General features: G+C 47.8%; 5 protein-coding genes across 6 annotated transcripts; 2 read left to right on the top strand and 3 right to left on the bottom strand.

The window, feature by feature from the left end:
* Positions 1-680: 680 nt before the first annotated feature.
* Positions 681-1,715, bottom strand: LOC117150677 (trypsin). The gene has a single exon (XM_033317683.1). The coding sequence runs from the start codon at positions 1,551-1,553 to the stop codon at positions 732-734; it is 822 nt and encodes a 273-aa protein (XP_033173574.1). The 5' UTR covers positions 1,554-1,715; the 3' UTR covers positions 681-731.
* Positions 1,716-2,131: 416 nt separating this feature from the next.
* Positions 2,132-3,204, bottom strand: LOC117150678 (trypsin delta). The gene has a single exon (XM_033317684.1). It carries the CDS (start codon positions 3,013-3,015, stop codon positions 2,203-2,205), a length of 813 nt encoding a protein of 270 aa, XP_033173575.1. The 5' UTR covers positions 3,016-3,204; the 3' UTR covers positions 2,132-2,202.
* A 328-nt stretch (positions 3,205-3,532) lies between these two features.
* On the top strand, positions 3,533-5,184 carry LOC117138195 (ras-related protein Rab6). Its single transcript, XM_033300106.1, has one exon. It carries the CDS (start codon positions 3,855-3,857, stop codon positions 4,479-4,481), a length of 627 nt encoding a protein of 208 aa, XP_033155997.1. The 5' UTR covers positions 3,533-3,854; the 3' UTR covers positions 4,482-5,184.
* A 569-nt stretch (positions 5,185-5,753) lies between these two features.
* LOC117138196 (threonine--tRNA ligase 1, cytoplasmic) lies at positions 5,754-9,521 on the bottom strand. Of its 2 annotated transcripts, none has more exons than XM_033300130.1 (4): positions 9,421-9,521; positions 8,707-8,767; positions 7,528-7,961; positions 5,754-7,472 (listed from the first exon to the last, which is right to left on the bottom strand). In XM_033300130.1, exons 1-4 carry the CDS (start codon positions 9,472-9,474, stop codon positions 5,886-5,888), a joined length of 2,136 nt encoding a protein of 711 aa, XP_033156021.1. In that variant the 5' UTR covers positions 9,475-9,521; the 3' UTR covers positions 5,754-5,885. The 2 variants fall into 2 exon arrangements, with proteins under 2 accessions (XP_033156021.1, XP_033156013.1); XM_033300122.1 differs by lacking the exon at positions 9,421-9,521 and adding an exon at positions 9,199-9,391.
* A 394-nt stretch (positions 9,522-9,915) lies between these two features.
* Positions 9,916-12,366, top strand: LOC117144692 (probable protein S-acyltransferase 23). The gene is made up of 2 exons (XM_033310019.1): positions 9,916-11,777; positions 11,833-12,366. Exons 1-2 carry the CDS (start codon positions 10,212-10,214, stop codon positions 12,022-12,024), a joined length of 1,758 nt encoding a protein of 585 aa, XP_033165910.1. The 5' UTR covers positions 9,916-10,211; the 3' UTR covers positions 12,025-12,366.
* The last annotated feature ends 71 nt before the right edge of the window (positions 12,367-12,437 follow it).

Genomic DNA, 12,437 nt, shown 5'->3' with positions numbered 1-12,437 from the left:
GCGAAGCTGTTTTGGAGGCACTTAATAAGCTTTGCTGGTGTGATTGTGATGGGAAATTGATATGTCCATTCAATTATGTACTGGTCGTGTCAATAAACTGATTGCGATCGTGTCCAGCAACTTACCAAGCAATTAGTTTCCCAATAAGAACTTTCCGATCAATATGATTGATAAAAACGGCGATTGAAGAGGAGTGTCTGGGATGAAATGAAATCTGGACGTGCTGACACCAAAAAATGAGACGGATTCAAAAGCAAAACTCATTCCATGGGGGAAATAGTTCTCAGAATGGTTGTGCAATAGAAAAATGGAAAGTTAATCCGGGTATTTCTTGGTAAAGATAACATTTTGTTGACATTACCTTTTTTTGGTTTATATTCAGTTTTTTATAGCAAAAGAGAAGATAAAGCTTATTTTTAAATCTTAATATTTGATGCTTTTTGGAAAGCTATATCTACTTAATATTTTTCCACATATAAGTTGGCTATCTAAAACATTTATAATCATATCTGATTTACGTTGTTGTTAAATATAAATATACATTAATTACCATCTTTTTAAAATAGCTCTATTCATTTATTAGATAAGATAACGAAATATATTTAAATGCCTTTAAGCACTTTGAAATATGCATTACAATTAATTTATGAAAGTTGCCCCATATAATAAACACGTGATACTGCAATCTCATACGTATTTCTTTATTCAGATTCTATCTTTTACTCCACGATTCATATCTTTTGGTTGGCTGCTATCCATGTTATGAACGAGGAGACCTGGACATACACCGACGGGGAGTTGGGTTGACCGCATGGAAGTTTTCCCCAAGACACGACGCCGATTAGAACGTTTCCCTGGACCAGCGGACCTCCGGAGTCCGAGGTGCAAAAGCTGGTGCCGCCGGTGAGAGGACCAGTGCACAGGTTCGTGGTGTGCACATCCTGACCCTTAGTGCCCAGTGCTGCAGCACAGGAGTCGAGACTTATAATGGGTATGTTCTTGGCCTCCTGGAGGGTCTTCGGATATGAGGGGCTATTCGTCTTGCTGGTGCTGCCCCAGCCAAAGAGGTCAGCCTTTCCAGTTGGCCTCACTCCGGACGATGGCAGCTTCACCGGAGCCACTGCAGCGGTCCAAGTGAAGGCGGTGGGCGTGTAAATCAATCCGATGTCATAGGGCACTGTTCCGCCGGTATAGAGATCATTGATCACATAGTGGGTGATTTGCCTCTTCTGGGTGGTGGTCGCTGTTCCGGCCACCGCAATGCTTCCAGCCACCAGGGTGCTTCCAAGTACTTGATTCCTATTGGCCAGGCAGTGAGCAGCCGTTACCAGCCAGTTGGAATTAATGATGTTAGCGGCGCAATAATGGGTTCCTCCGTACTGCATGGACACTATATACGGAGCACTATTGGCCGCCGCCGCTTTTCCACCCACAACGCGTCCATCGGGTTGGTCCAAGGCTAATCCAGATCCTTGGCAAACGCACACCGCCAGCAGGAGGAAAGTGGCCAGGTAGCGATGCCGCCACTTGGTTTGTTGTCCATTCGCAATCATGGTTTTCGCAGAACTGTTTACATGGACAGTCTCGACGGCTTTTTAAATTAATTCGTGATACAAAATTTCATGCGAGCCAACCGAGAATATGATAAGAACTTTCAATTAGAGCCCTTGTCTTTCAGATAAGAGCCTAATATAACTTAAGATTATACGTTATATATATATATATATTGTTCTCTTGTTATGATAGACTCAGTCAACAATGGGAATAGATGTAAAAAGGTGTTGAGGCAATATCTTAATTTTGTCATTCTGTATTTTTGAGGGGTTCCCCGTCCATTGATAAGGAAAATATTATAAATATAAATATGATATCTATAAAACCATTGTTAAAAAGGCTAGCTTTGGTAAGAAATGTTTACCTTTTGAAACCATAGGGTCTATATCTTCTACCTAACTACTTATTCTGTTATTGTGCAATATAAAAAATTGTTACAGCCCAAAAATATGTGAAGCATATAAATCTGTTCGTTGATCCCTTTGCTCACCGTGTTTCTCTCTCTACGAGATAAGATAAGCTTTAAAAACAGCTTGTTGTTTGATATAGCAGCTATGATGCGAAGGAAAGTCCCACATTTAAGTGACCGCCACTAGGGACACACCTTTGATTGCTTTTATTGAAAAAATAGGGACAAAACTCGACTATCTAGGGCACCTGCTGGTTAGCCGATATCCAGGAAATAAACGACGAGACCTGCACGTAAACCGACGGTGAGTTGGCCTGGCCACAAGGTAACTTGCCCCAGGACACGATGCCAATTAGGACATTGCCCTGGACCAGTGGTCCGCCCGAATCCGAGGTGCAAATGCTAACGCCACCGGTCAGAGGACCAGTGCACAGATTGGTCGAGTGGACATCGCTGCCCTTGGTGCCCAGGGCGCTTTCGCAGGAGCTCAGCGAGATGATGGGCACATTGGTGGCCACCTGCAGGGTCGACGGATAGGAGGCGGTATTCGTGGTGCTGGTGCTGCCCCATCCGTACAGATTGGCGGTGCCAGTGGGCACCACTCCCGAGGATGGCAGCGTCACTGGAGCCACGGCGGCGCTCCAAACGAAGGCGGTGGGCGTGTAGATCATTCCGATGTCATAGGGCACAGTTCCGCCGGTGTACAAGTCATTGATCACAAAGTACGTGATGCTGCGCGTCTGCGTAGTGCTTGCAGTTCCGGCCACCGCGATGCTTCCGGCCACCAGGGTGCTGCCCAGCACCTGGTTACTATTGGTCAGGCAGTGGGCGGCGGTAACCAGCCAGTTGGCATTCAGAATGCTGGCGGCACAGTAGTGGGTGCCACCGTACTGCATGGACACCGCATAGGGAGCACTATTCACCGCCGCCGGAGATCCGCCCACTACACGCCCCTCAGGTGCGCCGATAGCCACTCCGGATATTCGGCATATGCCCAGTAGGAGAAGGAGCCCACTGGCCAGCGACTTTGTTTGCTGTCCGTTCGCTATCATAGTTTTCGCGGAACTGTTTACATCGACCTTTATCGCGGACCGTTTAAATTAATTCGCCATTCCAAAATTTTGCCAGCGCCAGCAGATAAGACTTTCAATTAAGGACCGTGTGCTCTTCAGATAACCACTTATTATAATTTGAGATTAAGCGACGCCCGAACAGTGACTCTTTGACAGAAGTACGTCAAGTTCCACCGATAGAATGGGCAAATAACTACGCTCGTTTATCTCAAAAATAGCAATTCACGTAAGGGAGCTTTTAGGAATATTTATATTTGAAAATCACGTTATCATTCCTTAGTATTTCTTACACTTAGTATTCACTTTTTAGTATTAAAAGATGTTAAGCTGTTACTACATACTTTTTTAAAGCTTTTAATTTGTGGTTTAAATTATTTAAAAATGTTTCAATAACGGTAACAGTCGAGGTTTTCAAAACAGAAAACATCGATTTCGCACAAATATGCGCTTATCGATAGCATGGCAGAGAAATCGCTTTTTGTTGCCGCTCTGGTCACACAGCAACTGACTCAGAAGTTAAAGAAGAAGAAGCAGAGACCGTAATTTTTCCACGACTCAACCTAGCGATTTACCAAGCCATTCGAGCCGCAATTGAGTCTTTAGCCAGACGGGAAGCATTTAGATCGTGTGTAACAGAGTGCGGCAACTTGGAAGCGGTGCATCCCAAGAAATCGCAGTACGAAACGGCCCCGAAAACCGCTGGCCCAGCCCCATTATAAACACTGAGGAGGGGTGGAGATTGGTGAGAGCGGAGCGGAGCGAGAAGAGAGGTCAGCAAACCCGTAATTAAGAAAAAGTAGACACGTACGTTGAGGAAGATGTCATCCGGAGATTTTGGCAATCCGCTGCGGAAGTTCAAGCTCGTCTTCCTGGGCGAGCAGAGTGTGGGCAAGACCTCGCTGATTACGCGCTTCATGTACGACAGCTTCGACAACACGTACCAGGCGACGATCGGGATTGATTTCCTGTCGAAGACCATGTACCTGGAGGATCGCACTGTGCGCCTGCAGCTGTGGGATACGGCGGGACAGGAGCGATTCCGCTCGCTGATACCCTCGTACATACGTGACTCCACGGTGGCAGTGGTCGTTTACGATATCACCAACACCAACTCGTTCCACCAGACCTCCAAGTGGATCGATGACGTGCGCACGGAGCGGGGCAGCGACGTCATCATCATGCTGGTGGGCAACAAGACGGATCTCTCCGACAAGCGTCAGGTGTCCACCGAGGAGGGCGAGCGCAAGGCGAAGGAGCTTAACGTGATGTTCATCGAGACAAGCGCCAAGGCCGGCTACAATGTGAAGCAATTGTTCCGACGGGTGGCCGCGGCACTGCCCGGCATGGATTCCACGGAGAACAAGCCCTCCGAGGACATGCAGGAGGTTGTGCTTAAGGACTCACCCAACGAGACAAAGGATCCCGAGGGTGGCTGCGCCTGCTAGAACCGGTTGAGCCGACGATCCAACCATCCTCTCCCCCTTTTCAACAGCAGGAGCAGATGCAGATGCAGGAGATCGGCCAGCAGCACTGGTGTACACAGGTGTCAGGTGTATGTACTGGCCGGATCTGCGGCGGATTCCTCAACATCTATACACACATACACACTTTACGTTTAAGTTTATTTATAAAGTAACAAATGATAGCAAAGGCAAATAGACTAAACAACAATTAACGAAATCGGCTAACTAATTACTGTTAATTGACGAGCTAATCCCGAGCGCAGGCGAGTGCGAAGCTAATTCATTGACACGAGATCAGGGATCAAGATCAGAGTAATATTTGCGAGTTAGCTACCAGACAAGAATATAGTGTTGTGCATTTCCGATACCCCCTAAACGAAAAAAACCCAAAACCATGTACTTATGTCAGGCCAGGCGGTCCCAGGATCCTCCGACATTCCAGCTCTCGGCATCTCCAGCAGTCGTAGATACCACGCAGCCAGTCTGTGTTCAATGATTCCACCAGCCAGGCATTTTGTTTCCCATTTTAGACCCCGTTCTGTTCTGTTTGCGGCTTTTGTTTCGCCAGTTTTGGTTAGGATTTCGGTTTTTTTTTAGCACAGCGAACGCGACTGCTAACTGGAACTGTGGATGGCATAGGACTTGGCCACGTGCATCTTATGAATAAATATACACAAATATAAAATATGTATTTTTATGACTAAAACTGAAACAGATAAGCAGAGCACGAGCAGAGCAAACACTTAACAATATTATTAACGATTTTTGCTTCGATTAGCGAGAGAACTTTGTGCATTTTTTACGCGAAAAGCAAAAGCTTACAAAATTGATAATTGAATAAAAACATAAACTATGGATGCAATTTTTAATAAATCAAATTATGAAAATGAAAAGTATACAAGATACTAGCAATAAATTAATAAAAAAAAATACATTCAAAACATGACTCATACGTTGTGGGTTCACACACACCTTTCCCCAAAAGGTTTCCGCCAAATGTGGGCCGACTTATCTTATCATTTTAAATCGTTTCTGAATGGACTGCGCACCTCTGTGTCGGCATGACTAGGCCTCAATTGCTGACATATTCCACTGATTCGTCAAGAAACTAGGTTGTAATAAGCTTAAGGCGGATCAGAAAGATACGATTTCCAGTTGGGGAAGCTTGATAATCGTATATTGAACCGAATTGCTTTTATTTGATTGCGTGCTCTTTTCCTCTATTTGCCAAATTAGTAACTATTCACTTAAAAATGTGTTTGGATTTGGTTTTTATTTGTGAATTCCGGTTTCGTAAGCGTAAATACATAGAAAGAACAAAAATGCGTACTTGCTTTGCTATGCAAATGTTAAGTATACTTTTGATAAATAGTGCGAAATAGAGTCTTAGAAGCTGTCCTCGTTGGCGATGAATTCGTCGCGAATCTTTTGCAGCTTCGTGATGAGTTCCGCCACGGAGACCTCGCCGTGCACCTTGTTGTCCCGAGTGCGCACGTTAACGGTGTTCGAGGAGCGCTCCTTGTCGCCCACCACCAGAATGAAGTTGAACTGGGCCAACTGAGCATTGCGTATCTTCTTGTTCATCGTGTCGCCGGCATCGCAATCCGCCTCGCTCATGAATCCAGCATCGTGTAGCTGATCCCGCACAGCCTGGGCGTACTGATCGTAGGCAGGACCCACTGGAACGACCATCACTTGGCGCGGTGATAGCCAGAAGGGCCATTTGCCAGCAAAGTTCTCCGTGAGAATGGCAATCATCCGCTCCACTGAGCCAAGAATAGCGCGATGGATGATCACCGGCCTCTTCTTCTCGCCATCGTCGGCGATGTAGCTGAGATTAAAGCGAATTGGCAGCTGGAAGTCCAACTGGATGGTGGCGCACTGATGGGCACGCTTCAGTGCATCCATAATGGTAATATCAATCTTCGGTCCGTAGAATGCGCCATCGCCGGGGTTCTCCTTCCACGGCATTCCGAACTCGTTGAGTGATTCAGCTAGCGCCTTTTCCGCATCATTCCACTGTTCCAACTCGCCTAGGTAATTATCCGGGCGTGTGGACAGCACCAGCTGGAAGGAGAATCCGAAAATGGTATACACATACTTCAGGAACTCCAGGCAGCCCTTCATCTCGCTTTTAATCTGCTCGGGGGCACAGAAGATGTGCGCATCGTCTTGCTGGAAGCGACGCACGCGAGTTAGTCCGGTTAAGGCACCGGAGAGCTCGTTGCGATGGAGCACACCGAAGTCGGCCATTCGCAGTGGCAGCTCTCGCCAGGATCGATTGCGGTTATCGAAGATGAGACAATGTCCTGGACAATTCATGGGCTTGAGGGCGAACTTCTCCTTCTCGGCCTCGAAGGAGAACATGTTCTCGGCATAGTGCTCCCAGTGTCCGGAGGTCATCCACAACTTGGAGTTGTAGATGTTGGGCGAAATAACTTCTTGGAAACCACGCTTTCTATATTCCGCTTTGATGAAGCCCATCAGAGTGTTGTAGATGTGCGCTCCTCGCGGCTGGAAGAAGCACGAGCCAGGCGAAAGTTCATGGAAGAAGAACAGCTCCTGCTCGCGACCGATTTTGCGGTGATCTCGCTTAGCCGCCTCCTCCTGAAGTTTCTCCCACTCCTTGAGCTGCTTCGGGTCGGGGAATGAGATGCCGTAGACGCGCTGCAGTGTCTCAGCGTCGGCCTTGCCCTCCCAGTAGGTAGACGAGTTCTTGGTGATCTTCAGAGCCTTCACCTTGCCGGTGTGACGAACATGGGGTCCGCGGCAGAGATCGATCAAAGAACCGCACTTGTAGACAGTGGTGCGGTCGGTGGTCACTTTCTCGTTGAGAATGCGCACCTTGAACTCGTTGTACTTGAACATCTCCAGCAGGTCGGACTTCTTCATCTCCAGACGTTCGAAGTTCTGCTTCTCCTTGACGATTTGCTTAACCAGACCCTCCATGGCGCCGTAGTCGTTGGTGGAGATCTAGTTGGGCGTTCAATTTAATTTCATTCTTACTGAAAATCACTAGTTTACTTACACCCTCGCCCTCCAGATGCATGTCGTAGTAGAAGCCATTTTCAATGGGCGGCCCGTAGCACAGGTGTCCACCATAGATGCGCTCCATGGCCTCACCCATGATGTGGGCAGAGCTGTGCCAGAAGACGGCCTGCGCCTCCGGGTCGTCGAACTTGAGAAGCTGCAGGGTGCAGTTTCCCTCGAGCACACGGTCCAAGTCCCACACCTCGCCGTTCACCTTGGAGATGACGGTGTTGTCAGCGAGACCCTGACTAATGCCGCGAGCCACTTCGTACGGAGTGGTCTCCCAGGAGGTGGCGTCCACCTGCTTGCCATCGGGCAGTGTCACCTTGATGGGCTCACGCGTCTTGGCCGCCAGTTCGGCCTCGTACTCCGCCTTGCACTTCTCCCAGAAGACATTGCGCTCCTCTATGTACTTGGGCAAGGGACTGAGTTCTGCAATCATATAGAAGGATAGTGATTTCAGAGTTTGGTACTTTATGGATTACATATTGTGGTATTAGAGAAAGCAGCTATTTAGATTGCTACTTCTTAGACTTTATCGTTTGTTCTTTTTTTTATTTTACCTTGCGAGTATCTCCAGCGATGTTCTCTTTTTTCTTCATCTGGCAGCCTGCATCCATGGTTAAAATCATAAATCAGATATTCAGTGGCCACAAGTGCTACGTATGCATTAGACAACGCCTCGGCTCTTCCGGTTTCTTTGTAACTTGATGAATGCTTTTCTTTTTTTTTTTTTTTTTTTTTTTTTTTTTTTGCTGTGCAATGAGGCTTGAGGGTGCAGTTTCCCTCGAGCAGCCGTTCACCGGAGAGATGGTCAGCGAACCTGACTAATGCGGAGCACTTCGTACGGAGGTTCCCAGGAGGTGGCGTCCACCTGCTTGCCATCGGGCAGTGTCACCTTGATGGGCTCACGCGTCTTGGCCGCCAGTTCGGCCTCGTACTCCGCCTTGCACTTCTCCCAGAAGACATTGCGCTCCTCTATGTACTTGGGCAAGGGACTGAGTTCTGCAATCAATATAGAAGGGATCAGTGGAATTTCAGAGTTTTGGTAGCTTTATGGATGTACAATATTGTGGTATTAGAGAGAAGAAAGCAGCTAATCTTAAAGATATGCTACACTTCTTACAGACGGAATTTATGCGTTTTGTTCTTTTAATCCTTAGTTAGGATTCCTTACCCTTGCGAGTATCTCCACCGCCGGATGGCTTCTCCTTTTTCTCCTTCTTCATCTTGGCAGCCTGCAAATCCATCGGAAATAGGTTAAAAATCAATAAAAATCAGAGATATTCAAGTGGCCACAAGTGCTACGTATGCAATTAGACAAACGCTCTTTTTCGGTATCTACTTTCGACTGATGTTTTCTTATTGTTTAAACAATTGGGGACATGGCAATGAGCACTTTTCGGCGCTTTGTTGTGAGTGCTCCTATCTCTGTTTTATCGAGCCGTCTTTGAGCGTATCTTCGTCGTTTTATGGCTGATGCAATAGAGTAGCAAAAAAAACACACACTCATGAAGTTGGTTGGTTGTTAGTGACGTCACAGCCGGCGGCACTGATTCATTGGAGAATCGCACACACTCACACACACAAACATAACATTTACACGTGCCAGCAGTAATAGGCGTTTAAATTGAAGTTAGGTCAATTCTTTTTAGCTTAAAACACCAACCAAAGTTGCGTAGCTGTGTTGTTGTTGTTCTTTCAATTGTGGTTGCTGTTGCTGTTGTTGTTTTGGTGGTTTCGACTGCGTCTGAATTTTCGGCAAAATCCGCTGGCAAATGCGGCTTATTTGGCTATAATATCTGCCGCCCTGCGGCGCCAACTTCAACATAATTCGGCTAACTAGCACTTCTCATACACTCGAATGCAGTTCGAAAAGAGTTTAACATGCCTTTTGCTTGTTCAAATCCAAGTTATTTAGTTCCGTCACCACGTTGTCGCCCATTTTTTACGAAACAAATTTATCAAAAAGAGGCACAGTGTTACCAGCTGGCAAAATAACGGTGACAAGGAAACCCAACAAAATGCAATACTTGTATCAGTTCAAAATGCAACATTCGTACCAACCAATATAACAGTATTAATTTTGAGGGTTTCTAGCGTTGGAAAACAAATGTTTCCAGATAATGTTAAAACTAATTTAAAAGTCAATTGTTAAGCCTTTTCTGTTTTTTTAAGTTTGTTTATGCCACGAGATTTCCACCTTACTTAAGTTAATCCAAATGAAACCTCGGTTTCAGCAATTGACCTTTCAACTAATTCAAAATATATAATAATATATTATATTTTAATACTTCATGACTCCTTTTCGAAATCTTAAGTCGCCCCTCGCTTGGAAGTCTGGATTTCCAGTGTGTGTTGGCAACACTGCCCGCCCATCTGCGAAAATAACGGTCAGCTGTTGATTTGTTTGGCGCCAAGTCGAGTTCGAAATTGGCCCCAATTCGAGTCCTGCGATTCGGGCCAAATATTGATTTTCTCACAGTGCTGACATAATTTCCTCGCCATCGAGTGCAGTCGTGTTTACCTAGCGTGCTACGCCTAAGATTGGCCAAACGGAGTAAAAATTTCGGTCGGAGCGTAACGGAAAAAGGCGACAAGATTGCACACCTACTGGAAAACCCACTGCATCAAGGCAACGGTGGAACGGCGGACCGTCTGGGCGTGGACTTCGAGTTCTACATGGCCTCGAAGGTGCATCCAAGCCCGGGGGCGGCGCGCAGTGTGTGGGCCTTGCCCCTAACCGCCTCCTCCTCCTGCAACATGGTCGTCGCGGAGGAGGATGGCCATGCCCACGCCGACGACATCCATTTAGATCATCGACCGCATTCGCCGCCATTAACGGGTCGCGGCACGGACGGTGGACACGGCAGTGGCGGCGTCGAGGACCACGAAAATGTGCTCCTCTTTGAGGGGCTAGATGGGGCCACCACCGTAAGTCTGGACGACATCTTCGATATTATCAAGAACGGAGAGGTCAGCGAGGTGGAGAATCTCGTGGACAAGTTCGGCATGGAGTGTCTGTCGGCCAGGGATCGTCATGGCTACACGCCAGCCCACTGGATAGCTCTAAACGGCAATGTCCAGCTGATGCGGTACCTCATCGAACGCACGGCTCCGATCGATCTGCCCTGTTTGGGTACGCAGGGTCCACGGCCCATTCACTGGGCGTGCAGGAAGGGTCATGCGTCCGTGGTGCAGGTCCTCCTCCAGGCGGGAGTTGCCGTCAATGCGGCGGACTTCAAGGGACTGACACCGCTCCATCTGGCCTGCATGTACGGTCGTACTGCGACGGCAGCCTATCTTCTTGGAATGGGAGCGCTGAACAACCTAACTGACATAAACGGCGATACGGCACTCCACTGGGCGGCGTACAAGGGACATGCCGATCTTATGCGACTGCTCATGTACTCCGGCGTGGAACTTCAGAAGACGGACAACTTTGGATCGACTCCACTGCATCTGGCTTGCCTGTCTGGTAACATGACGTGCGTTCGCCTGCTGTGCGAGAAGTCCCAGCTGGATCTGGAACCAAGGGACAAGAATGGAAAGACGCCGATCATGTTGGCACAGGCTCATCAGCACCAGGATGTGGTGCGTCTGCTGTACGGCGAGGTGAAGAAGAAGTCCCGATGGATTCCCTCGGTCTCGGAAAGTTGGGGCTGGCTATTTGGCGGAGCTGGAGACTCCAAGGGACCACTGTTTCTGTTTCTCTTCTCGGTGCTGCTTTGGGGCTATCCCATGTACATGATCCGTGCGATTCCCATTACGTGGAACATATTGAGGCGCTCGCACTATTGCTTCATATACTGGAACGCTGTGATGTGGATAAGCTGGGCCATTGCCAATCGCCGAGATCCGGGGTACATACCACTCAGTTCGGATGCCTACTACCGGGCCATCAAGCAGATCCCGTACTTCGACAAGCTGAAGAAGCGGAATGTGATGCTAACCCGGCTATGTCACAGCTGCAGGTGCCTTCGGCCGCTGCGAGCCAAACACTGTCGCGTGTGCAACCGTTGTGTCTCGTACTTTGACCACCACTGTCCCTTTATCTACAACTGCGTGGGCCTGAGGAACAGAATGTGGTTCTTCCTGTTCGTCCTCTCGGTGGCCGTCAACTGCTCGTTCACCATCTACTTTGCCTGCTACTGCGTGATGATCGAGGGCTTCACGATGCTCTATGTGCTGGGACTCATCGAGGCTGTTGTGTTCTGCGGATTGGGTTGGATACTCACGTGTACTTCGGTAAGTGCTTCTTTCCGTGAAAAATTATTGTTTGTGACACCATTTACACTGGCAGATCCTGCATGCCTGCATGAACCTCACCACAAACGAGATGTTCAACTACAAGCGGTATCCTTACTTGCGGGACAAACGCGGACGCTACCAGAATCCCTTCTCGCGTGGTCCCATACTGAATTTGCTCGAATTCTTCGTCTGCCTGCCGGATCGGGGCGATGACAACGATCTCCTGCTGGAGGATAACATTTGATTAAGGATCTAGGATCGAGCCCCTGCTCGCCGGCGCAAGCTGCCCGTGCGTGGATAATGTTGCGAGGAGGCAGCCAGAGACCCACTCGGGTAGGCTGCCCGTTTGGTTTTGCTCCGCACGCTTACTGCTTACTCGAATGCTTTAAAGTTCGAACCAAAGGTCGTCAAGTGCGTGTTTTATCATTTACAATTGCAATCAACATATCCTTGCGGAAGGACAAATCGGTAGCAAATTCAAAGTGCAATTAAGAGCATTAATAAGTCACATTGCTAAGATTCCATTATTGTTTACGGCTCCAAATCAATTCCTTCCGCAATGGTGTTCAAAGCATCGGCCAGCCGTGCTTTTTGCTTTTTTAACTAACTAATTACCTTTTAGGCTTGGATAAGAATACGCTTCTCTTGTTAGTTTTT

Source organism: Drosophila mauritiana, chromosome 2L (genome assembly GCF_004382145.1).
Source record: "Drosophila mauritiana strain mau12 chromosome 2L, ASM438214v1, whole genome shotgun sequence".
NCBI lineage: Eukaryota > Metazoa > Arthropoda > Insecta > Diptera > Drosophilidae > Drosophila > Drosophila mauritiana.
This window is presented reverse-complemented; position numbering and strand designations above follow the sequence as displayed.